General features: G+C 52.3%; 9 protein-coding genes across 9 annotated transcripts; 6 read left to right on the top strand and 3 right to left on the bottom strand.

The window, feature by feature from the left end:
• Window positions 1–968: 968 nt before the first annotated feature.
• Window positions 969–2,384, top strand: KD926_005944 (O-methyltransferase; the record flags this gene model as incomplete). Its single annotated transcript, XM_053099104.1, has 5 exons — window positions 969–1,154; window positions 1,216–1,342; window positions 1,394–1,517; window positions 1,565–2,016; window positions 2,071–2,384. The coding sequence occupies 5 exons, from the start codon at window positions 969–971 to the stop codon at window positions 2,382–2,384; spliced, it is 1,203 nt and encodes a 400-aa protein (XP_052960980.1).
• Window positions 2,385–3,309: 925 nt separating this feature from the next.
• On the top strand, window positions 3,310–5,499 carry KD926_005943 (glutamine--tRNA ligase; the record flags this gene model as incomplete). The annotated part of the gene is made up of 7 exons (XM_053099092.1): window positions 3,310–3,681; window positions 3,735–3,742; window positions 3,787–3,860; window positions 3,911–4,186; window positions 4,235–4,465; window positions 4,513–5,351; window positions 5,413–5,499. The coding sequence occupies 7 exons, from the start codon at window positions 3,310–3,312 to the stop codon at window positions 5,497–5,499; spliced, it is 1,887 nt and encodes a 628-aa protein (XP_052960979.1).
• Window positions 5,500–5,862: 363 nt separating this feature from the next.
• KD926_005942 (MFS transporter) lies at window positions 5,863–7,943 on the bottom strand (the record flags this gene model as incomplete). The annotated part of the gene is made up of 7 exons (XM_053099082.1): window positions 5,863–6,095; window positions 6,214–6,501; window positions 6,600–6,973; window positions 7,037–7,183; window positions 7,259–7,575; window positions 7,648–7,699; window positions 7,750–7,943. The coding sequence occupies 7 exons, from the start codon at window positions 7,941–7,943 to the stop codon at window positions 5,863–5,865; spliced, it is 1,605 nt and encodes a 534-aa protein (XP_052960978.1).
• A 620-nt stretch (window positions 7,944–8,563) lies between these two features.
• Window positions 8,564–9,756, bottom strand: encD (Fe(2+)/2-oxoglutarate-dependent oxygenase encD; the record flags this gene model as incomplete). The annotated part of the gene is made up of 3 exons (XM_053099071.1): window positions 8,564–8,911; window positions 8,977–9,455; window positions 9,531–9,756. 3 exons carry the CDS (start codon window positions 9,754–9,756, stop codon window positions 8,564–8,566), a joined length of 1,053 nt encoding a protein of 350 aa, XP_052960977.1.
• Window positions 9,757–10,277: 521 nt separating this feature from the next.
• KD926_005940 (MFS general substrate transporter) lies at window positions 10,278–12,020 on the top strand (the record flags this gene model as incomplete). The annotated part of the gene is made up of 7 exons (XM_053099060.1): window positions 10,278–10,371; window positions 10,419–10,459; window positions 10,508–10,534; window positions 10,580–10,745; window positions 10,791–10,875; window positions 10,924–11,772; window positions 11,825–12,020. The coding sequence occupies 7 exons, from the start codon at window positions 10,278–10,280 to the stop codon at window positions 12,018–12,020; spliced, it is 1,458 nt and encodes a 485-aa protein (XP_052960976.1).
• A 515-nt stretch (window positions 12,021–12,535) lies between these two features.
• KD926_005939 (MFS general substrate transporter) lies at window positions 12,536–14,904 on the top strand (the record flags this gene model as incomplete). Its single annotated transcript, XM_053099049.1, has 2 exons — window positions 12,536–12,914; window positions 12,995–14,904. 2 exons carry the CDS (start codon window positions 12,536–12,538, stop codon window positions 14,902–14,904), a joined length of 2,289 nt encoding a protein of 762 aa, XP_052960975.1.
• Window positions 14,905–15,442: 538 nt separating this feature from the next.
• KD926_005938 (xanthine dehydrogenase) lies at window positions 15,443–19,956 on the top strand (the record flags this gene model as incomplete). Its single annotated transcript, XM_053099038.1, has 5 exons — window positions 15,443–15,605; window positions 15,787–15,880; window positions 15,956–18,121; window positions 18,170–19,349; window positions 19,420–19,956. The coding sequence occupies 5 exons, from the start codon at window positions 15,443–15,445 to the stop codon at window positions 19,954–19,956; spliced, it is 4,140 nt and encodes a 1,379-aa protein (XP_052960974.1).
• Window positions 19,957–20,524: 568 nt separating this feature from the next.
• Window positions 20,525–21,353, bottom strand: KD926_005937 (uncharacterized protein; the record flags this gene model as incomplete). Its single annotated transcript, XM_053099027.1, has 3 exons — window positions 20,525–21,105; window positions 21,162–21,271; window positions 21,331–21,353. 3 exons carry the CDS (start codon window positions 21,351–21,353, stop codon window positions 20,525–20,527), a joined length of 714 nt encoding a protein of 237 aa, XP_052960973.1.
• Window positions 21,354–22,580: 1,227 nt separating this feature from the next.
• On the top strand, window positions 22,581–23,552 carry KD926_005936 (uncharacterized protein; the record flags this gene model as incomplete). Its single annotated transcript, XM_053099016.1, has 1 exon — window positions 22,581–23,552. One exon carries the CDS (start codon window positions 22,581–22,583, stop codon window positions 23,550–23,552), a length of 972 nt encoding a protein of 323 aa, XP_052960972.1.
• Window positions 23,553–23,910: the final 358 nt, after the last annotated feature.

The raw sequence follows: 23,910 nt of genomic DNA, 5'->3' as shown, positions 1-23,910 counted from the left end.
CTTGATCCTGGTTCCTGTCAACGGGCTCTCGGTATCCACATCTGGGGCCAAAATCACGGAGTGCTCTCTGGAAGTGGTCGGAATCGTCCCTGTGGAGACATGCCCTGATCAATGGAGTGACATTATGGTTGACTGTTTATTCAGGTGACCGCTCCTGCGGAGTATCGTCTTTTGCCATCGTGAAGAATCTCTGAGTTTCTCCTTTGTATCGACCGCCTCAACGTTTAGACACATGGCCATCGATGCGACTCCGTGACAAATGCTGTTGATAGGTCGCATTTATCTACCGCGAAACAGGGAAGAATCGAAAAAGAAATTCCATGCAGCGGTGGCAGTGAAATGTGATACCCCTGTCTCGTTGACCTGTCATATCGTAAGGTGCCCTCGGGACCCGTCACGCCTGCATTTAAAAAATTGGAAAGCCCAGCCGCCACCAGACGACCAGACGCCGTCGTCTTCCATGTGGACGGAGCACCATTACCATACCCCGTAGCTTGCACTAAAGCCCCTTGGCTCGATACTTAGTCGCTTTTAGTAGGCGCGGAGCAGCCGGGCCGCAGCCAACGGCGGGATCGTCACCCGAGAACCTTGCCATCAATAACACAATTCTAATAGACCGGCTGGTCGTTTCTATTCCATGCGAGACCCACTCGTCAATCCGCCCATGTCCCTTGCCAGGAATGGTATGTGGACCTCGGAGACAGCGACTTAGGAGAGTCGGACCTGAGAGCAGCTCCTAATTTCCAGATTTCCTCTCAAACCATTAGCTCGGGCGTTGGACCATGTGGGAAGTTCGCGGTCTGCTATTGTTCCCCAGCCATAGAGCGACGCCAGGGGTAAGTGCCATGCGAGTCAGGAGTCGCAAGAGTCTAGGTCTTCGCACTGAGGTCGGGTACTTTTGATGGTCGCATTACCCTCATTTTTGGTCTGTTCTGTAATTTCCCCTGCATTGACAATTGTGCCTCAAAATGTCGACGAACACTATTGCCGGAACTGAACAGGTCGGTGACCTTATCGACCAGGTCACCCTAGCTGCAAATGCGTTCAAGTGCGACAGCCGGGAAAAGGACCGTCTGGCTGCTCTCAAGGCCGCCCAGGGGCTCGTGAGGGCATTCCAAAAGCCTCAGGACGCCGTTTACAACCTCGCATATTCGGTATTCTCTCACTGATCTGGACCCAGTGAGTAAATCGATTTATCTGACTTCATCGTCATAGCCCACCCATGCGCTATGTGTGCGAATCGGAGTCGATCTGGGGGTCTTCCAGACGCTCACGGACCGAAACGCACCGACCAGCCTTGAAGAGCTGGCGGCCGTCAAAAACGCCAGTCCAGTTCTGACGGGTAAGCATTGTCTCGCGATAAAGTAGGAAATCACGCTGACCGATTCTGTAGAGCGTGTTCTGCGCATTCTCGCTGGCATTGGATACGTCGCGGAGCACGACACCCGAGTATACGCACCCACGGTCATGACCAAGCAGATGACCAACCGGTTGAGCATCGCATTGCTCAAATTCATGTACGTGCGCCCACGACACAATGTTCCATCCAGACTGACAAGATCAGCTTCGATGTCGGCATGCCCACGCTGGCCAAGATCCCCGAGTTCCTCCGCAATACCGACTTCCGAAACCCCGAAGGCGCGACGAACGGTCCGCTACAATACGCCGAGAAGATGGACGAAGTGATCTGGGACTGGCTGCCGAAGAACCCGGACTACCTGAACAGCTGCAACACATTCATGGAGGGCGATCGCGGGAGTCGGCCCAGTTGGCTGGAGTGGTTCCCGGTGCAGGAGCGCATCATCGACGGGTTCCAGGGCGACGAGAAGGACGTACTCTTCGTCGATGTTGCCGGGGGACGAGGCCATGATCTGGCGGCGTTGAAGGCCAAGTTCCCCGAAGCGCCTGCCCGACTGGTGCTGGAGGATCTTGCTCACGTTCTGGAAGAGAGCACGATCGAGGATCCCAAGATCGAACGCCAGCCGTTTGATCTCTTCAAGCAGCAGCCTATTCAAGGTATGCACTTAGAGCCCCCTCAACACAAGTCAACCAAGCTAAGTAATTCAATAGGCGCCCGAACATACTACATGAAATTCATCCTACACGACTGGTCCGACGAAGAGAGCGAGCAGATCCTGACGCAGCTCCACGCCGCCATGAAGAAGGGATACTCCAAACTCATTATCGAAGAGTTCGTGCTGGCGGACAAGGACTGCGCTATGCTCCAAGCCATGTGGGACTGGGAGATGATGATCTTCTGCAACAGCATGGAGCGCACGGCGGATCGGTGGGCGCAGCTGTTGGATAAGGCTGGATTCAAGGTGGTGAAGTTCTGGTCTCCCCCGGGTGATGGACAGGGAATTATTGAAGCTGAGCCGAAATGATTCGGTCTCCGTGATAGTGTAGGAGTGTATAGATGTTATAATCTTATGGTAATGCAACTTTTAATCTTAGAGTTGGTCATATTTAAAACTCACCCATTGGGAGGGGGGCTGCAACCTCAGGCATCAAGCTTCGGCAGACCTACTCCTTGTTACATCTCACCTGTCTCTCTCCCCCTTATTTTTCTCTCGCTTGATTACAATTTCACTTCACAGAGGATTTCTACATTCTAAAATACGATTATCTAGGTCCTTTACCTTGAAATTTCCTAATAGTTCGTTGCGAACGAAGACTCGGAGTACAGCAGTGGGTCAAACAAGAAGAACAACCGATATATATAAACTCGCTCAACAGACAGATTTGAGCATACTTCACGATCGGAGCAATATTAAGCAAAAAATCCTTCAGTTTGAAGAGAGAGATATACTGAAGAGACCTCGAAAGAGGAAAGGGACCTCTTGATCGAAATAGAACTAGTTGGTCGAGGAAGATGACTTCCACGACGAGGGATGTATGCACCAGGAATGATGCCTTAGGCTGCGTATTTCTGCCGGGTGATTGCTACCGCCTTCGACCCCGCCGTCGGGTTGCCGGATTGGGTAATTCGACGAGTGCAATTCTTCCTACAAGACGCGATCTGACAGGAGATTCGGAGAAAGCAATGAAGGACTGGAACTGCTCCAGGCAGGGGCTAGAAAGAGAATGCCACCCCAGCAGGGTCTGGATGCCTGATACCTGTGGCCGCCATCTGGTCACGGGACCGTCGGCGGACGGCCTTATCTCCCGCCCGTTGATTGGCCAACGGGTGAGTCACCGCCTTCCCCTCCCTGCGTTTAACAAAAAGAGGGCGAGAGAAAGAAACATCCCACTTTCTCGCCTTCAGTCGCATTCCCTCCATTCCCCCACCACGCCCATATACCGCCCACCATGGCCGACACGCTGGCCGAGAACACCGCTAAGCTTCAGCTCGACGAGGAGACCGGGGAGATGGTCTCCAAGGGCGAGCTGAAGAAGCGATTGCAGAAGCGTGCCAAAAAGGCCGCCTCCGCCAAAAAGGCCGCCGAGCAGCCCGCCGCCACGCCCAAGACCACGGTCCCGAAACCCGCCAAAGCGCCCGAGGAGCAGCTTGATCCCGATGCCATGTTTAAGCAGGGCTGGTTGGCCGGCGTGCACCGCGAACGCCCCGTCAAGCCTGTTGTCACGCGATTCCCCCCCGAGCCGAACGGATATCTGCATCTGGGACACTGCAAGGCCATTGCGATCAACTTTGGCTTTGCGCGCTATCATGGAGGTCATACTGTACGTGAAATTGGGACCAACATGCGATCGGAACTGACATGACTTTGTTTTAGATTCTGAGGTATTGATCACACCGCCGAGAGTTGAACGCGAGCTAATGGTTAGATTCGACGACACGAACCCCGAGGCGGAGGAGGAGAAATACTTCTTGGCGATCGAGGATATCATTCAGTGGCTGGGTATGGAATCTGCCTGGTTCAGGGAGAGGTTTCGTACTGACACAGCCTAGGATTCAAGCCTCACGGCATCACACACTCCAGCGACAACTTCGACAAGCTGTACGAGCTGGCCGAGAAGCTGATCAACCTAGAAAAGGCTTACGTGTGCCACTGCAGCGACGTCGAGATCAAGGAGCAGCGCGGTGGAGAGAAGAACGGACCTCGGTTCCGCTGCGCGCATGCCAAGCAGGACGTCGCGACCAACCTCCGGAAGTTCCGAGACATGCGGGACGGAAAGTACGAGCCTCAGACGGCCTTCTTGCGTATGAAGCAGGATATTGAGAGCGGTAAGACCTGTTGACACGTTGGGGTTGAACGCGCGACTGATTTGTTAGGCAACCCTCAAATGTGGGATCTGGCCGCGTATCGCGTGCTGAAGAAACCTCATCACAAGACGGGAGATCGGTGGCAGATCTATCCCACGTACGATTTCGCCCACTGTCTCTGCGATAGCTTCGAGGGCATCACGCACAGTCTGTGCACCACCGAGTTCATTCTGTCGCGGGAGAGCTACGAGTGGTTGAACACGTCGCTGGGCGTGTATGAGCCCATGCAGCGTGAATATGGTGAGTTTGATCGCATCCAGCGTGCAGTACAGATATTAACTGGTCAGGCCGCATGAATGTCAGCGGAACGGTTATGAGCAAGAGAGCCCTGAAGAAATTGGTGGACGGCAACTACGTGCGCGGCTGGGATGACCCCCGACTGTACACCGTCATCGCCCTGCGTCGCCGAGGTATCCCCCCGGAGGCCATTTTGTCTTTCATCAACGAGCTTGGTGTCACGACCGCCAAGACCGTTATCCAGATCTCCCGTTTCGAGCAGTCGGTGCGCTCCTACCTCGAGACGCGGGTACCCCGTCTGATGCTCGTCCTCGATCCGCTCCCCGTTGTCATCGAAGATTTCGACACCGTCGACGCCGCGGAGACGGAGTTGGACATTCCGTTCGCCCCTAAGGATCCCGCCATGGGATCCCACAAGCTCAACTGGACCAAGACCGTCTACATCGAACGAAGCGACTTCCGCGACACCGACAGCAAGGACTACTTCCGTCTGGCGCCCGGCAAGACGGTCGGTCTGTTCAAGGCACCGCTGCCCATCACGGCGACCAGCTTCTCCACGGACGCTAACGGCAAGGTCACCGAGGTGCGCGCCGTGCTGAACCGCGACGGCAAGAAGCCCAAGACCTACATACACTGGGTGCCGGAGGGATCGCGCAAGGTCGAGGCCCGCGTGCACGACGCGCTGTTCAAGTCCGACGACCCGACCGCCGTGGAGGGCGGTTTCCTGAACGACATCAACGAGAACAGCGAGACCATTTACCCCGAGGCTCTGGCTGAGGCCGGATTCGACGAGGTGCGCCGCAGGGCTCCTTGGCCTGCTGCGGCCGGGGAGAAGGGCAAGAGTGGGCCGGAGAGTGTCCGGTTCCAGGCCATGCGTGTTGCCTACTTCGTAAGTTTCCCTCTGTCCCTCGCCAGCATTTCCCCTACAGAATAATATACTAACGAATTAGGCCGTGGACTCGGACTCGACCGACGACAAGGTGGTGCTTAACCGCATTGTGTCATTGAAGCAGGACACCGGCAAGGCTGGCAACTAAGGCTGGAATAACCCATACGAAGAACAATAATATTGACGAGCGAGCGAGCTCTTGCATGATTGAGCGGTGAGGTAGAAAAAACATTTAAATGATGAGCATGAGTTAGGTTGTTTACGAGTTACTGAATGACAGAGGAGATAAATAAGACGAATATATTCATAACCCTTATCCCAAGATAGTCCTGGACATCCCAGCGAGTCATTCCCCTTGCCCCAACAAAAAGAGTCTCCCAGCTCTACCTACCCATTGCTACCTACCCATCACTTCTCTCCCCAATCCAAAGCGAGACAAGACACCATACCATACCCAACCCCAAAACCCATACCCAAACCCACCCTCAAACTAGATCCAAGAAAAAGAAAACTAAATAGCAGCATGCCCATGCGTCTCAAACGGCAACCCAAAACACAAAACCCCAACAGCCACCCACAACGCCGCACTTGCATAAATCGGTGCCGGGGTAAACCCCGTATGCGAAGACACCAAACTCGCCGCCAGGCCACCCAGCCGTAGCAACGACGCCGCGGTGCCCGTGCCCGTGCCTCGATGCGGCGCGGGGAAGGACTCGGGCGTGAAGGCGTACATGACGGCGTATTCTACTGCGTGTTAGTTCTCTCTTCTTCTTCCTATGGTACTATCTTTCCTCATCCATAATGATATCCAAAGAAAAGAACAAAAGGAATAGAAAGGCGGGGGGAAGGGGTGAAGACGTACCGAAATTCCCCAACGCCCCTGTTACACACGTAAAAGCCAAACTAGCAGTCGGGGTGTTAACCCCCACATAAGCGAACAGGAACACGCCTGTCACGATAGCCGAGATACCCATCATCCAGCGCCGACCGAGGAAGGTGTTCACGAGGAAGGCGGCGGAGATGGGTCCCACGATGCCGACGGCGGATTGGATACAGTAGTTTCGGTAGGTGAGGGAGAGAGAGGAGTCGGTTGTGAATTTTGTGGCGAGGTAGGAGGGGAGGAAGTTGAAGTAGAGGGGGTAGGCGATTCCTATTCATATTTATATTCATGTTAGCTTGGTTGGGTTAATTGGGTGTTTAGGAGATGGAGATAGAGGAGGTAGAGGAGAGGGAGCAAGGAGGACGAACCGATAATCAACCAAACAGCCCAGATGATTATCGTGTGGAGGGCGAGGCTCTTCGTGGCAAAGAGAGCACGGTAATGCTCGAACTTGAAGTCTTTCATGTTTTCGCGGAGAATCTCGCGAGTTGATAGTCCTGCGCCGGATGGCTCGTTGGTATTGCTGCCACCGCCTACTCTGGCGTCGATTTCCCTCAACATGCCGATTGTTAAGGGCTCCTCTTTTCCATTTTGCCTGGCAACGTAGTTCACTGAGTCGACGGCTGCTTGGTCTTTGCCTTGGGAGAGAAGGTATCGTGGTGTTTCGGGGAGCGTGAAAACGAAGATACGAATGAAGGTGAAGATGAGAGCGACAGCGCCGAGTGTGATGAGTGAATATCTCCTTTATCAGGTTTGTGGTTAGGAAAAGGATCACAAGAATGAAGATTAGGCAAGAAAGACATACCATCCCATATTCTCACTTCTCTTGCATGTCTCTGACGTGGCGTCCGTTGGACAACTGAAATTCGCCAGAAAGACCCAATCTATCAGCGAGACGATGAGCTGGCCAAGATTCCACCATGCCGAGAGGGCAGTCAAAAGCCATTGGTGGCTGTGATAGTATTAGCCAACGCAAGCCCTATATCCTACCCTAGGAAACCATAACACCATGAAGCAGAATACTCACCTGCCCGGAACATATTCCAAGAAGATCATCGAATCGACGGGCACATTTCCACCCGCCGCTGTCCCGATAACAGCCCACATCGCGCTGAAAGCCACGAAGTTCATGGTTCCGGCAGCACCACAGAGAAACGTCCCTGCGATTAGGAGGGTGGTCATAAACGCAGGTCGTCGACCGATCAAGTCGCTCGATATACCCCAGAACGAAGCACCGAGGATCATACCAACATAGTATGCCACGGAGCTGTAGCTAACGCGAGAGATATCGCTGAGCTCTTGTTGAATAGGGGGTTGCACGCTGCCGATGCCTTGAGTTGCGAACTATCCACACCAACATGTCAGATATCCAACGCTTTCAACCAAAAGACTCAACGAGATAAAAGGGGGACAAACATTATCAACAATCCATCCAAACCCCGTAACGACAAATAACTTCCATTGGAACCTATCCCGTCAGCATCGTGACTCTTCGAGCATGAAAGCAAAGATAGATACCGTCCCATTCCAATCTCCTCTATGCACCTACCCACCAACTCCGATTTCAACCGATAGGCATCGCTCGTCGAGTGCCCGTAGAACTGCTCAACTTCGGCATCGACGGGGATCACCTTGCCCAGTTCTTCAGGGAGGGCGTCCGGACTGGTAGTGTCGGGGGCATCTCGCTTCTCGTCGCGGTGAATATCATCCATTTTGTCTATTTTTGTCCGGTATGTCGTCTGTTCTGTCGTCCAGTTGATATACACACCCTGTTCATGGACCGGCGATGCTCAAATAGCATTCCGCACTGGAGGAGCTTAGGGCTAGCCGTGTTTGGACCGGAGGGAGCGCAAGGGCCAAGTGTCATGGCGAGGCCAAGAGTGGGGGATGGAGTTGATAATGGGCTTGCTGGGCCTGGATGATTCACTATCCTCCACTTCTGAGTGTTGATCGTTACATCATGGGGGAGATAAGGTGGTTTGTTTGTGCAATCTGGTAATATGACATGTGGGTTGAATGTATGTGATAGGTCTGATGATTGAGTCCTTGTTGAATTACTTATTGGGAAATGATTCTTGAAAGATCGTGCACTTCTAACTAGAACGGTAACCCCAGACCGGCAATTATCAGTCTTTGCAGTATCCCATACGCCAACAGTAGTTCGAAATTATCGGGCCATGTGGCTCGAGAACCGAGTCTATACTGTCTACAATGAATGAACGGAGACCGGATGTACCAAAGATATAGCAACAACATACATATACATCCAACAACGTATGGTAACATAAATCATAGAACTATCCTACTGGTCAAACAACACGATTGAAGCTCACTAAGCCCCCACCGTAGCGCTCGCAGGACCCATTTCCAACTTCCGATCCTCCTTCATCTTCATCTCCAACTTATACTTCTCCGCGCGACCGTAACTCTCCTTATACGCTCCCTTGACCATATCCTCCACCGTGATCGGCGGATACTTCGCCGGCTCGCCCTCCTCTCGACAGTTAGGAAGACATTCGCATAGATAGTCGGGGTTGCCGCTGAAGAAGAAGGGGATGGAGTATCGCTCGCGCCCGGACTTGTTGATCACGCGATGGATGTTGGACTTGTACTTGTCGTTTGCCATGCGCATGAACAGATCACCGAGGTTGATCACGTAGGCACCGGGGACAGGTTGTACCTGTTTCCACCATTAGCATACCACAATATACCGAGAGTTGGGATGGAAAGAAAAGGAGAACAAACATCCAACCACTCCCCCGACGGCACATCCAAAACCTGCAATCCATCGACCTCATCCTGCAACAACAGCGTGACACACCCAAAGTCCGTATGCGCACCAATCCCCCGATTCAACTTCTCATCCTGATCCTTCGGTTGCGCCGGATAATGCAGATAGCGCATCGTAGCGACTGCGCCGTCAGTAAGGGGCTGGAAATAATCGCTCTCCACATGCAACGTCAGCGCCAGGATACCGAGGATATCTTTCGCCAGCTCCATCACCGCATGGTAGTATTCCATCGACGTTTTACGGAACTCCTCGGCGTCGGACACGCTGGTGGGCCATTGGTTAGGACCGGAGTTGAGCTTCTGTTGCAGGTAGTAGGGATGGTCGAGGGGGATTTCTTCGCCGATGTACAGGCCCTCTTTGAGTTCGGGGCCCGTGCCGACTTCAAGCATTTGTGAGCGGAGGAGTTCGTAGCCGCGGTTGAAGGTGTTTTTATCTGTTCGGACATTGGAGTTAGTAGTGCGTCGCGGGAAAATGCGGGGATGGTACAAAGCTGGGTGGATGGACGTACTCTTGTCGATACTCAACTTCTCGTCCAACGGCAACTCGAAGAAGCGTTGTGCGCACTGCATCACCTGTTTCTGTAGATCCAATGGAACGCGATGGTTCGTGATCTGGAAGAACCCGTTGTACAGGCAACATTCGCGGATCTGGTCGACGAGCTTCGCTTTCGCAGCGGAGTCTTCGCCGTAGAAGGGCGAGAAGTCGAGGATGGGTGGAGCGAAGGACTTGGACATTTTGATTGTGATGGTACACTTGTAGAGATACAGTTGTTTGATTAGATTGTTGCAGTTGGTTTGGATTACTGTTGTGTTTGTGTTGGCGATGTCTACCTAGGAGAAGCGGGATCTTTATCCACGGTATCTACGATCTGGGGTAAGCATGTCTCGGACAGAAGGCCGATGGGGTAGCTTTGGAGCAGACATGAGACTAAAGCAAAGGAATCAGAATCAGGACCAGACGAAGGGGCAAGAGTGGGGAGGTCAAGAATGGGGGATTAGTTGAGGTTAGGTTAGGGTCCGTCGGTTGATAGCGTCTGATATCGATATCTGGACTCATCCTGATAAGATAGTCAAGGGCATGATTTGTAACTGGCCATGGACAAATTATACAGCACACAACTATAGAAATCCATACGGTAGAGCAGATAAACCCGACTGGAAGAGCATAGGCAGGGATATGCAAGGGATACGTATATAGAGATTGCCACCCTGACCGACTTTCCGCCCAGGCAACTGCCACCACGTAGCCGACAAAAATGACTGAGAAACAATCCAACCAGACATACGACCCCGAAGCCAAGATGGGCGAGGTGGCTCAGGAAATTGACCTGAATGCGGAGAAGAGCTACGGTAGGGATGCAGTTCTGTCACAATATGGATCGCGCTGACAGCTGCAGTGCGCAAGGTGGACCTCTTCCTGCTGCCGCTACTATGCTTGGTATGCTCTTCTCCATCTTATTTGAAGTATGTGAGGCTGACGATATAGATGTACTTCTTCGATTGCATGGACAGGGTATGTGTATCGCGGAAGGGATGAATGCTAGGCTGACTCGGATAGAGCAACCTGGCAAACGCAAAGACAGATGGACTAGAGCATGATCTCAATCTCAAGGGAAATGAGTACTCGCTGATCGTCCTGCTCTTTTACATCCCATTTGGGCTCTGCGATCTGCCATGGAACCTGTTGCTCAAGCGATATTCTGGGCGAATCATGTTGTCGTTAAGTATGTCTCCATTCCTCTCTCGTTGTAGGTATACTAACCGCTCAGTGACCGTGGTCTGGAGCATCCTCGCCCTATGCCAGTGTGCCGCCAAGAGCTTTGGAGCAATGCTAGCTATTCGGATTATCTTGGGGTGAGTATGTGAGCTGCCCATCTTTAGAAGACATACTGACAGAGGCAGCGTATTTGAGGCGGGCTTTTTCGCCGGTGCAACCTTCTACTTCACCCTGTTCTACACCCGCGGTGAAATGGGTTTCCGACTGGCCATCATGCAATCTTTCGCCGTATTGGCCTCGGCCTTCAGCGGTCTGATCTCCTTCGGGGTCTTCCAAATCAACGACCCGGCTGTGCACGGTTGGCAATGGTTGTTCATCATCGAAGGATCCATGACGCTTTTGACGGGAATAATTGGATTCTGGTGGCTCCCCGACCGACCCCAGACAGCCTGGTTCTTGAACGAGCGAGAACGCAAAGCGGCCACGAATCGTCTGCTGCGCGATACATCGTCCGAAGTCGAGACCGGACTGGACCTGAAGGCCGCATTCCAGACATGGAAAGACTGGAAGTTCCCCATCTGGTGTATCATCACTTTCACGTATCCGGTGGCCTACGCGACGGCGATGAATTTCTTTCCGCTGATCGTCCAACGACTGGGGTTTTCCACGGTAAAGACGAATCTGTGGACCGTTGCGCCGAATCTCGTCGGCGCGGTAATCCTTCTCTGCGTAGCCAAATCGTCCGATTATTTCCGGGAGCGAGGATTCCACATTGTCTTTTCTCTGATATTGTCACTGATCGGGATGATTATCCTCGCGACGATCGATGTTCTTGCTAACAAAGGCGTCGCGTACTTTGCCTGCTTCCTGATGGCGGCGGGCGCGTACATCCCGTCGTGTCTGGTGCATGCCTGGCACAACAACAACAACGTGCACGAGAACTCCCGAGCGGCGAATACCGGATTCTTTGTAGGCCTGGGCAATCTTGCGGGGGTGTTAAGCGCGGCGACCTTTCGCACGGAATATGCGCCCAAGTTAGTCTTCCCCGGATACCTACAGAAATCCTCTAAAATTCTAACGGAATAGATACATCCCCACCCTCCTATCGACGTGCTGCTGCAACGGCGTGTGCATCGTCTTCGCCACGGGCCTCGCAGTCTGGATGCGACTAGAAAACCGACGACGAGATCAGACGCAGGGAATGCGACGGCGCGGCGAAGACGTCGATACCCGGCAATTATCAGCGGGGGAGGCCAGTGCCGATTGGAGATACTTTCTATAGGCCAGGATGCAGTCACTAAGACAGTGGCAGGAATGCCGAATTGATAGGGAAAACCAATCATAGGAGGTGATTAGTCCGGTCGATCGTCATCTGGACGCTATCAGCGAGAAACTAAGGCCACTAAACTCGCGCTTCTCCGCATCGGCCGTCAACTCCAATTCGTGGATGCGTTGCACGGCTTATCGTGGCTGTTCGTAGTTGGAGTTGGGGCTATAAGAGGGTCATTCCCTGCGATCTGGGTCGGGGGGATGAGCGACCTGTTGTTCATAGTGTATATTGAATCTGATAATGTCTTCATCATGAAAACTCACGCATGTCAGTGGCCCAACTGCCAGAAAACATTCACTCGGGCGGAACATCTGCGTCGCCATGCCTTGAACCACGAACAAGTGAGGAATGGCTACACGTGCGAACGGTGTTCCGTGCATTTCAATCGTCCTGATCTTCTCTGTAGGTGTTCTTGCCCGTCCACTGTCCGGTAACCATTCTGATCGCTGGTTCCTCCAGCCCGACACATGCTGCGCCACGCCAAACGCGACGAAGAGGCCGGCGGTCCTGGTCTCGGCGTGCTCGAAACTCGCAAACGAACTCGTCGAGCCGGCGATGGATCCATCGTGACCAGACCAGCAAAGCGACAGGGTCGACGGCCATCGCATGCCACGGCTTCGTTGTCCGATGACACCGACCATCCGCCGCATGGAGCGCCCGTGTCGCCTCCTACGTCGGCCAGCGATCCTCCGTCCCTGTCTCTCGATGAGACCGATCCCTTGCTGGCACCGATGATGCCGGGAGGTCCGTTCGAGCCGTTCGTCGAGCCTATACCGGGACAATTTGACGCGGCGGACGGATCGTGGAGCTTAGGGCTAGAGCCGCAGGGGCTGGCAGATGGCTTTGGTTTAGATACAGGTGCATTCTGTCGTTGAGAAGAGTGAATAAGTGAGAGAAGTGCACGAGCTGACTGACACCTTCAATAGCGACCGATTTTAATATGCCCTTCGCTGCCACGCACAATTACAACTGGCTGTTTGACGTTGCCTCCCTGGACGACGCCTTTCATCAACTCGATCTCCCTCTCGGCCCTGACATGATGACCTTCGCGGACGCACTGGACACACCCCCAGCCAGCCTGGACATCCCCGACGCAGACACATTGCTCGATCAAGACGGATCGTCGGTCCTCTTACAGGCAGCTTCCTTTGTCGAGCGCACCCGCGACATCAACCTGACGCTTAACCCCCTAGACATGGACTGGATGGGTCCCAACATGCTCGATCCAAGTCCTGCGCCGCATCTTCCTCGTCTCTCGGAGGAGGTCAGACAGGGAATACTGTCGCTCGTAACTCACGATCCAGTCGTTCTCGCACAAATCGACACTCTACTCAGCCTGACCTCCCTACAAAACTACAGCGATCTCTTCTTTACCCGCTTCAACACTGTCTATCCACTCATTCACCAACCCACCTTCGACCCGACCACCGTCCAGCCCGTCTTTATGGCCTCGATTCTGTGTATGGGTGCAACGTACAGCACACGCGAGGCCCACCAGCTCGCCGTCAGTCTACACGGCAACCTGCGCACGCAGCTCTTCTGCAACGAGGCATTCTCACCCTCACCCGACCTCTGGGTCCTCCAAACAATGCTCCTAATTGACTGTTTCGGCAAAATGCGCGCGGGGCCAAAGCAGCGCGAAACCGCCCAGTTATTCCACTGCGTGTTGATCAAACTCATCCGTCGCAGCGGATGCTGCACAGTCCGCGCGAGCGCACCTGATCTCTCCGCGTCCGGGATCGAGCAAGAAACCGGCGATCTGAACGAGAGCTGGCGAAGGGCCATAGAGGACGAGCAACGCAAACGTCTCGCAATGCAGTGTTTCATGTGGGATACGCAGCACGCGGTCCTCTTCTCGCAGTCCCTGTGCATGTCGGCGTTCGAGATTCGATCCGCCCTGCCGTGTAGCAGCGCGGTGTGGGAAGCCTCTACGGCTGAAGAATGGATGCGGAGCGCCTCACGAGAGCCAGAACCTCATTACTTTCTCTCCGTGCTAAAGGGATACATCACCCCGGGATCAGTGACACGACCTCGCGACCTGAACCCCCAGGCGAGACTGCTCGTTCTGCACGGGTTGATGTCCGTATCCGCGGATCTCAAACGCCGCGATCAAACCACCATCCGCGAAACCCCGGAGCGAGTCGGTGTCTGGACGCGTCGAATGGGTCGATCCTACGATCTCTGGAAGATCGACTTCGACGCAGACTGTCTATCCAGCAAGCTGTGTCTTTCCCAATCTCCCTCTCAAACATCTATCCCGACAGACCCAGATATTGGCCGTCTCACACCCCTCAAATCTTCCGCCCACGCGCTCTATCGCGCCGCGCACATTGCTCTGAACGTCGAAGTGCTCGATCTTCAGATCGCCGCAGGCACGACGCAGATTCTCAGTCGCGGCGTCACGGACTCCGACCGTGCCAGGTCCCTACACATCCTACCGCGATGGCTACAAACCGACTCCTCGATCAGCGCGGCGCGACACGCAGCGCATTTACTTCAAGACGCGATCCTTACCCTACAGGACTGGGAACAGACCGACGCGTTCCACTTCCCGTGGTGTTTGTATCTGGCGACGTTGACCTGCTGGGCGTTCCATTTCCACGCGCAGCCGGAGGACAGACAGGGTCTGGGACACCCGGGACAGTGCAGGATCACGACAGACATTTCGTCGCTGATCGTGGCGATGACGAGCTGCGAGGGCGATGAGCTGGCGAGTCTGGGAGGGAAATACGAGACGAGGGGATTGGTGATGGCGATGGGACAGCAGTTGGCGGGCGTGCGATGGGGAGTTGTTCATGATGCGATGAAGGTGTTGGTGAATTTGGGGAGTAGATAGTGTGAGTATGACTACTGTATTTTCTAGCTTAACATCTACTGTTACATTTACATTTACACCTATTACCATCAACTCTCTCCTCTAATAGTCTTTACTTTAACTAACTAACAGAGTTATGATTTTCTAACCCACCCGAAAGTAACACGAAGCACCGAAGGCAATCATCCCAAGGCCACTAATCCCCTTCCGTAGAAACCCCCAAGAGAACCGTAAAAGGCCCGAACAGTCTCGTTGCGTCTGCACGTCTGCTTCGCTGGACCTATCAGACCCTTCCTGAACCCAATCCAAACCGGAAAACCTCCTCCCTGTGACGCAGTATCTGCAACGTGAAAAGTGGGATGGAATGCCTCAAATGCAAGGCCAACCCCCACTTTTGCGAGACCTGCAGATGAGGGGAAAAGAACGCTGTTTGCCACGAGAAAGGAAGATGGGAGATTTATTTGGCGATATTGGGATTCGGTTTGTCTTTCTGTGGATTTGTATTTGTATTTTAATCAGTTCATGGGATTAGTGAATTTGGTGAAATGCGTCGTCCAAAATGAATTCCCTTCTATCACAACACTCATCGACCCTGTCTTTCTATCTCAACGGAACTTCTATATCCCTGTCTAATCCGAACCCGCACTGGACCCTCCTCGATTTCATCCGCTCGCAACATGGTCTGAAAGGTACGAAGCTGGGCTGTGGCGAGGGCGGATGCGGTGCGTGTACGGTGGTCTTGCAAACGAAGGACCCGCGAACGAGGAGTATTAATCATGTCGCCGTGAATGCCTGTTTGTATCCGCTAGTTGGAGGTACAGAGTATTTCTTTGCTTCTTCTCTTCCCAAGATTGAAGTGTTGAAAACATTCTACTGGAGACAAGACGTTAACGAAGAGGATAGTGGTCGGAAAACATGTCATCACCATCGAAGGACTCGGAAACATCGACAATCCGCATCCGTTGCAAGAGAGATTGGGCAAGATGCATGGTTCACAGTATGTCTATACTCCTATCCGGTCTCTCCTCTGTTCCATACCAGAAAAGGCTCCCGTCCTGACCTCGTATTGAAGATGTGGATTCTGCACCCCCGGCATCGTCATGTCCCTGTACGCCGTGATCCGCAACGCCTACGACCCTACCACCGAGCAATTCGTACTGTCAGAAGACGAAATCGAAATGAAAGGCCACCTCGACGGAAACCTGTGTCGATGTACGGGATACAAGCCGATTCTGCAGGCCGCAAAGACGTTCGTGCAGGAGGATCTAGGCGGGAAGGTGAATCTCACAATGAAGGGTGCATCCTCCGACCCGGAGAAAGAGATTATGGCTGGGCTTGAAGCCGCAAGTCTACAAGGGGATAAGAGGCCTGTGTCTTCCGGGTCATGCGGGCGGGCAGGGGGATGCTGTCGTGACTCGCCAGGTACTCCGTGTTCGTCGAGTTCGGGGACAAGTAAGACGGAGGATGAAAGCACCGGTCGGAGCGAGGAGACAGAGTTGTCGAGCGTGGATTCTGGGTCTGAATCTCGGAAATCGTCGATCCAGCAGTTCGACTTCATTCCATATACACCCAAGACGGAGTTGATCTATCCGCCTGGTCTCTCGAAGTTCACGCCGGAAATACTGACCTACGGTTCCGAAGAAAAAGTATGGGCGAGGCCGGTCACTATCCAACAAACGCTGCAAATACTCTCGCAGTACCCATCTGCCCGGTTGGTCGGTGGGGCCAGTGAGGTGCAAGTGGACATTCGATTCAAGGGGACGCAGTTCCCGCTGTCGATCTTCGTCGGAGATATCGAGGAGCTGGCACAGATCTCAACCACGAAGAAGGACTCGGTGATAACGGAGCTCGTGGTCGGCGGGAATGCAAGTCTGAGTAATATTGAAGCTGCATGCCATCGACTCATTCCATCTCTCGGTCAACGTGGATCTGTCCTGGAGGCCATCGCCAAAGTGCTTCGATATTTCGCCGGACGGCAGATCCGTAATGCAGCAAGCCTGGCAGGGAATATAGCCACTGCGTCACCAATCTCTGACATGAATCCTCTACTATTGGCCACGAATGCCACAGTGATAGCACGCACGGTCGACGGGGAGAAAGCCCTGCCAATGAAGAGCATGTTCCTGGGCTACCGCAAGACATCTCTCCCACCAAGTAGCATCATAACAGAAATTCGGATCCCGCTGCCTCCTCCCGGAACGAAGGAGGTGACTAAATCCTACAAGCAAGCAAAGCGCAAGGACGACGACATTGCGATCGTCACGGCCGCGTTCCGGGTGCGTCTCGACAAGCAATTCAAGGTCACAGAAGCGGCACTGGCATACGGCGGAATGGCACCGACCACCGTGCTCGCCAAACAAGCCACGCAATGTCTGATCGGCAAGAAATGGGGAGACGAGAAAGCTCTCGATATCGCGCTCGACGCGCTCTCAGCCGACTTCAATCTCCCATACGGCGTCCCCGGCGGCATGGCAACCTACCGACGAACCCTAACTCTCAGTCTATTTTTCCGGTTCTGGAACGAAGTGATTTCAGACTTCCAGTTGGGAACAACCGAAAACATGGATGAAATCCATCGGAAGATCTCGTCCGGCTCACGGGACGACTTCAACCCCTACGAGCAACGCATTGTCGGAAAGCAATTGCCCCATCTGTCAGGATTGAAACACACAACCGGCGAAGCAGAATATATCGACGACATGCCGCCCCAAAACCGAGAGATGTACGGTGCCATGGTCCTGTCCCAACGGGCACATGCCAAGCTCATCTCTGTCGACTGGACCCCTGCTCTCGGACCTGGCCTGGCAGCAGGATACATCGATAAACATAGCATCCCTGCGAACAAGAATCGTTGGGGATCAGTCGTCCGAGACGAGCCGTTCTTCGCTGAAGATGAAGTTTTCTCGCACGGTCAGCCAATCGGTATGGTTTATGCGGAGACGGCGTTGCAGGCACAGGCTGCTGCGCGGGCAGTCAAGGTGGTGTATGAGGATATGCCTGCTATCCTGACGATCGATGAGGCTATCGAGGCGAAGAGCTTCTTCAAGCATGGGAAGGAGTTGCGGAAGGGAACGCTGCCGGAGAAGATGGATGATGAATTTGCGAAATGCGATCGGGTGTTCACTGGCACAACGCGAGTGGGTGGACAGGAGCATTTCTATCTGGAGACGAATGCCGCGATGGTGATTCCTCACACTGAGGATGGGTTTATGGATGTGTGGTCGTCGACACAGAACACGTACGTGTATTCCCCTTCCCACGAAGCTTTCTTTGCTAACTCGTCTAGAATGGAAACCCAAGAGTTTGTCTCGCACGTTACCGGGACACCCTCGCATCGCATCAACGCTCGCGTAAAGCGAATGGGCGGCGCGTTCGGTGGCAAAGAATCACGAAGTGTACAACTCGCTTGTCTGCTCGCCATCGCAGCCAAGAAAACCCGTCGACCTATGCGCGCTATGCTAAATCGCGACGAAGACATGATGACATCAGGCCAGCGACATCCTATCCAGTGTCGCTGGAAGGTGGGTGTGATGAACGATGGACGACTGATGGCTTTCTCTGCAGACTGCTACAATAACGCCGGCTACTCACTCGACATGAGCGGCGCAGTCATGGACCGATGCTGCACACATCTCGACAACTGTTATCACATCCCTAACGTGCACATCCGAGCCTGGGTGTGCAAGACCAACACGCATAGCAATACAGCATTCCGCGGATTCGGTGGTCCTCAGTCAATGTTCATCGTGGAGAGCTACATGTCCACCGTCGCAGAAGGACTGTCCATCGACATCGACGAGTTGCGGAAGATCAATCTCTACAAGCCCGGACAGAAGACACCCTTCCTCCAAACCATCGACAGTGACTGGCACATCCCCATCCTGCTCAATCAACTCGCTCAAGAATCCGACTACACAAACCGGAAAGCCTCGATCGCAAAGTTCAACGCCTCGCACAAATACCGCAAACGCGGTATCAGCTTGATCCCCACAAAATTCGGCATCTCCTTCGCCACAGCCCTCCATCTAAACCAAGCTACTGCCGCCGTGAGGATCTATACCGACGGCTCGGTCCTGCTGCACCACGGGGGCACAGAAATGGGTCAGGGTCTGTTCACGAAAATGGCGCAGGTAGCTGCACAAGCCCTGAACGTTCCTTTCGACAGCATATACACACCTGATACGTCATCCCATCAATCCGCGAACGCCTCACCCACTGCGGCTTCATCAGGTAGCGACCTAAACGGTATGGCTGTGCAGCACGCCTGCGACCAGCTAAACGAACGGCTTGCGCCGTATCGGGAGAAATTTGGCAAAGACGCGGATATGCACACGCTCGCGCACGCCGCATATATCGATCGCGTGAGCCTCTCTGCCACGGGGTTCTGGAAAATGCCGACGATCGGGTATGAATGGGGGAACTATGATCCGGAGACTGTCAAGCCGATGTATTTCTACTTTACTCAGGTATGTCACATTCTTGTGTTAGCACCTCTGTTTCCTTTCTCTTCAGACCACTGACAATAGCATAATACAGGGAGCCGCATGTACCGAAGTCGAACTCGACCTCCTAACAGGCGACCACACAGTCCTCTACACATCGATAAAAATGGACGTCGGACGATCCATCAACCCAGCCATTGACTATGGTCAAGTCGAAGGAGCATTCGTGCAAGGCCAAGGACTCTTCACCATGGAAGAATCCCTCTGGATGAGTTCCACAGGTCAACTTGCGACCCGAGGACCCGGGAACTACAAGATCCCTGGATTCAGCGACATCCCGCAGGAATTCCATGTGAGCTTCTTGAGGGACGTGGAGTGGAAAAATCTACGGTCGATTCAATCGAGTAAGGGGGTTGGGGAGCCGCCGCTGTTCTTGGGCTCGACGGTGTTGTTTGCGTTGAGGGATGCGTTGAAGGCGGCGAGGGGGGCCAACGGGGTTGTGGAGCCGTTGGTGTTGGATAGTCCGGCGACGGCGGAGAGGTTGCGGTTATCTGTTGGAGATGAGTTGTTGAAGAAAGGGAGTGTGGTAAGGAAGGAGGGGGAGAAGGGGTTCTTTGTGACTGTCGCCTAGGGGTGTGTTTTGTTGCCAGGTGCTATATATTCGGTACGAGCTCGGTACTTATTGCTGGAGATACTGACCGATCTGGCTGGTAATTATGTAGAAGTTCTACATGAACCTCCCGCACCGCAGTGACTAAAATCTATGAGAAGTATTGGAGGGATAACCAGATCAATTGATTGAATGATGGAGGAAGAAATGAGGTCTTCCAGGGTTTTGCCGATCTAAAAGGTGCCTTAGGCAAACAGCGAAATGCTTGGCAATATGCCTCAGGCATTCAAACGCCTAGAAATTCCAGTCTAAGAATAAATGATGTCATTGTGTGTCTCCCTTTACCAGAAGCTCAACCCAGGGCTTGAGGTCTATCGCTCGCATGCCGCTCCAAAACCCTGTAGAGGAAATCAAGTATTAGCAATATCAAGAACCACGGAGATAAAACTAGTTGTTGCTACTAACGTAGATTAGGACCCTCTATGTACTGGAAAAACTTACCGGATGGTTCTGTCGAGCTTGGCTCACTATCATCTTGGGAAGGTGTCGAGTTCCTAGAGGACTCGCTTGGGGGCTCAAACCTTTTCAGCTATCTTCCGGCTTCCGTGCTGTGGATAGATGCCCCATTCTCAATCTCAAGATCAACCTGAAGTTTAAGGGTTGTGGGGCCGCGGTATTGCTCTGCAATCATGTTTTCCGCTCGCAACCTTCTATCCGCGTCTTGTGTTTTCTCGCTCAATGTTGTGTTCTTTTTGTTCTCCTGCACAAGCCCATGGTGGTACACAACGGATCCGTTGTTGACAAAATCATTGTATAACGGATGGGCTTTCCAATATTTCACAAGCTCAAGCCTCTGCTCAATCCCATCTGCGTTCAGAAGATCCCACTTCGTGGTGACAATGGTAACATTGCGCATGTAATCAGTCCCACAGAAGCGAGAGAGCCAGGTGAGAATCTTTCTTGTAGCAGGTGAAGAGCGCGGGTCGTCCATAGGGTCCACGTATAGCACGCCACGAAACACGACATACCTTTTTATCACGGCCATAGCGGTCATGAGTCTGAAGAAGGTGTCCCAGTCATTCAGGTCATCCGTGTTGAATCCAGGCATGTCAAGGAACATGCAGCGTTTTTGTTTAATGATGGCCGGAACAAGAGCGAATGACTTTGTTCCTGGTATTCTCTTGGCATCAGGTCCTGTGCGTTACTTGGGTTGGTTTCTCAATTACCTGAATCGAGGGTAGATCCAACATAGACCTCCTCGCTGGTTACACACTTGATGAAAGACGATTTTCCAGCCCAAGTACCACCGGTGACTAGGTAGCAGGATGCTCCCATACTATAGTAACAGTCTGTCAGGTCTACACAGAGTAGAAGATACATAACGGCAGGACTTACTTTTCTTCCAGCAAGGCTTGCATCTCCTCTGTTAATGTACTACAGACATAGTCTGTGAAGGCTTTCCTCCATCGACGTTCGGCATGTTCAGCGAAAGAGGTGGGTGAGTGGAGTGACTGTTGAATGAAAAAGGACCAAAGGCACAAAGTCAGATGAGAATAAAGAACAGGCAAACAAAGGTCTTTCAAGTATGAGGATTCAATGGGTGCGAGGTTAGTAGAAGATAGAAGAAAGGAACATGAAAGAATGCAAAGACCGCGGGAAGTGACTCTCTCTATATAGGCGAAAGCCGGGCTTTAAGACAGCAAGCGCAATAGCGACTGTCATGCTGACGAGGCCTGCGTTCCTCATCATGTAGTTGTGGGACTGGTTAGGGAGAAGAGTCTTCTTCCTACCTAATGTAAACAGTGTTTATATGAGGCTGCATATACGAGGAAGATATTATATCAGTCCAGGAAAGTATCGAACAAAAGTGCCATTGGAAGTTCGGATTTCCAATAGGAACACAAGGCCTGCATAGATAAGCTACTGGGTCAAGAACCCAAAAGAAGAAAAAGAGTGGTCCTACGGCGAGGCTTTCCATGTTTACAGGGCCGGGGTTAACCTGTCTATGATTTCATTAAGATTGTGTCCGGGGCTGAAAGCCCGTAACAGTAATGTCCTGAGGGGTACTGTCCTTCCCTGATGAAATTACGCCCTTCAATTTCTCCACAGCTTGATGCATGTGATAACTTTAGGTCAAATTCACCATGGACTCAGTGTTCCTATTGAGCGAAGAAGAGTGCCGTTTTTTTCAACTTAAGCTGCTGTCAGTAAGATCGGATCCTAAGTCGTAAGTAAGAATGAACTCGTACATGACTCCCATTTATTAATCATCCCCAGTATGACACACCCCTCCCCATCTTCCTTAAGACGTCGCAGGATCCGTCAAAATCTCAGCAAAGAAGAGGTGGCATACATCAAATCAAAGCTAGACAGACTTGGACATCAGAAAGATTACTGGAAATATCTAGTCGTGATTGATAAAGTTCTTATTCAGAACAAGAGAATCGATAACCATGACCGAAGGCAGAAGGATCGTTGCCCAATCAACGAATCCCTACAGGACAGGATATTCATCACTTATCTTCCAGTGAACGCAATTGAATTGAAAGAGCCCAACGTTTTCAAAAGCTTTCGAAGTTTAGTTTTTTACACCCAGCAATTCTTTGATAAAGGCCATGAAAAAAATCTATGGCGACCAGACAAAAATGGCTTATTTGCTAGAGACCCCAAAGTCCCGGCGTGAGCTCAAAGAGCTGAGTCTTTTTCACAATACGCTACTTGCTGCTATCAAGCATTTCAACCAACGAGACAATGATAATGGGGATGTGTTAGTACAGAATGCTTTTCGACGGCTTGTTATTATCGTCATGAGCAGCACCATGCATCCCCGATTGTTCGCAGATATTCTTGCGGTTATCCGCCTTCTTCAGGCCAACGGCTATCCGTATATTCAGAAATCGATGATTAAGTTACTGGAGGATTTGGTAGAAACCTACTTTGACCCGATGGACCTACGACGCATTATTCTTCTACAGTTCAAAGATTTACCTTTGGATGGTCGGGGACATTTGAATTTGACATATGATGCTTTCTGTCGGGAATACTGGGTGAAGAAGTATCCGAAAAGTTTGAACGAGATCGAACGCCTAGAAGCTACTTACTCTTACAATCAAGCAAGCTTCCCAAGAGCTGACCTGGGTGGATTCTATGACCAGTACAAAGGCAAGTCGCCTGAGTACATTCTCTACATAATGTGGTGTATTGATCAACATCTGGGGATATACAGTCACGAGACGTTTGTGATGTGGCACACTGCAATACGGTCGCTTGGTAGAGAAGGGAGATACTTAGACATGGAATATTTTGCGAGGATACTGCTCCAACGTGTGAATGAGCTACGACGAGACGGGTACGACTTCCGTCTGGATCGGCAGTTAGCTATCGATGCTACGTTAACCTTCTGCTTGTTCGCGGAGAGTCAACAAGGGCTACGGTTCCCAATAAATGTCGCAGCGGCTTATTCGTGGGCAGTTGAGGTATCCAAGACGATTGGTGACAACAAGACTTGGGATCCTACGAGTGCGCAGGCGCTCGAGGGTCTATTTGAGGCTAATGAAAGACTTCGAGATCCAAGGTTTGCGCGTGTCCATGCGGGAGTATTTGATCAGGGGCTGTGAACGGCGGACTTTTGTTGTTTTCTCTTCACGCGTATTCCAGAAAGCTGCTGGCTTAATATGTAATGTCTAATAGCTGATGTTAAGGTGGAATTCCCACACATGGATAGAATCCACAGACATTGTATGCTCAGATCTCGTGCTGCCAGGGAAAGGGAAATTGCCATAGGCTAGAAAGTCTGATTGCATGAGGAATCAGAGAGTTATTTTAATGAATAATGTAAAACAATGTACGACAGACAGAAAGAAATTAAAATTAAAATAAAATAAAATAAGATCCAAAAACATGCACTAGCCGGGACTCGCTGGTGTTCACCCACCCAACTACTGACCAGCCGGCGTGTGGCTTGTATGCGGTCAA

Source organism: Aspergillus affinis (genome assembly GCF_023601865.1).
Source record: "Aspergillus affinis strain CMG 70 chromosome Unknown NODE_2_length_704391_cov_89_054091, whole genome shotgun sequence".
In the NCBI taxonomy this organism is placed as follows: Eukaryota; Fungi; Ascomycota; class Eurotiomycetes; order Eurotiales; family Aspergillaceae; genus Aspergillus; species Aspergillus affinis.
Note: the sequence above shows the minus strand (reverse complement) of the source record. Positions and strands in the feature narration are given on the sequence as shown.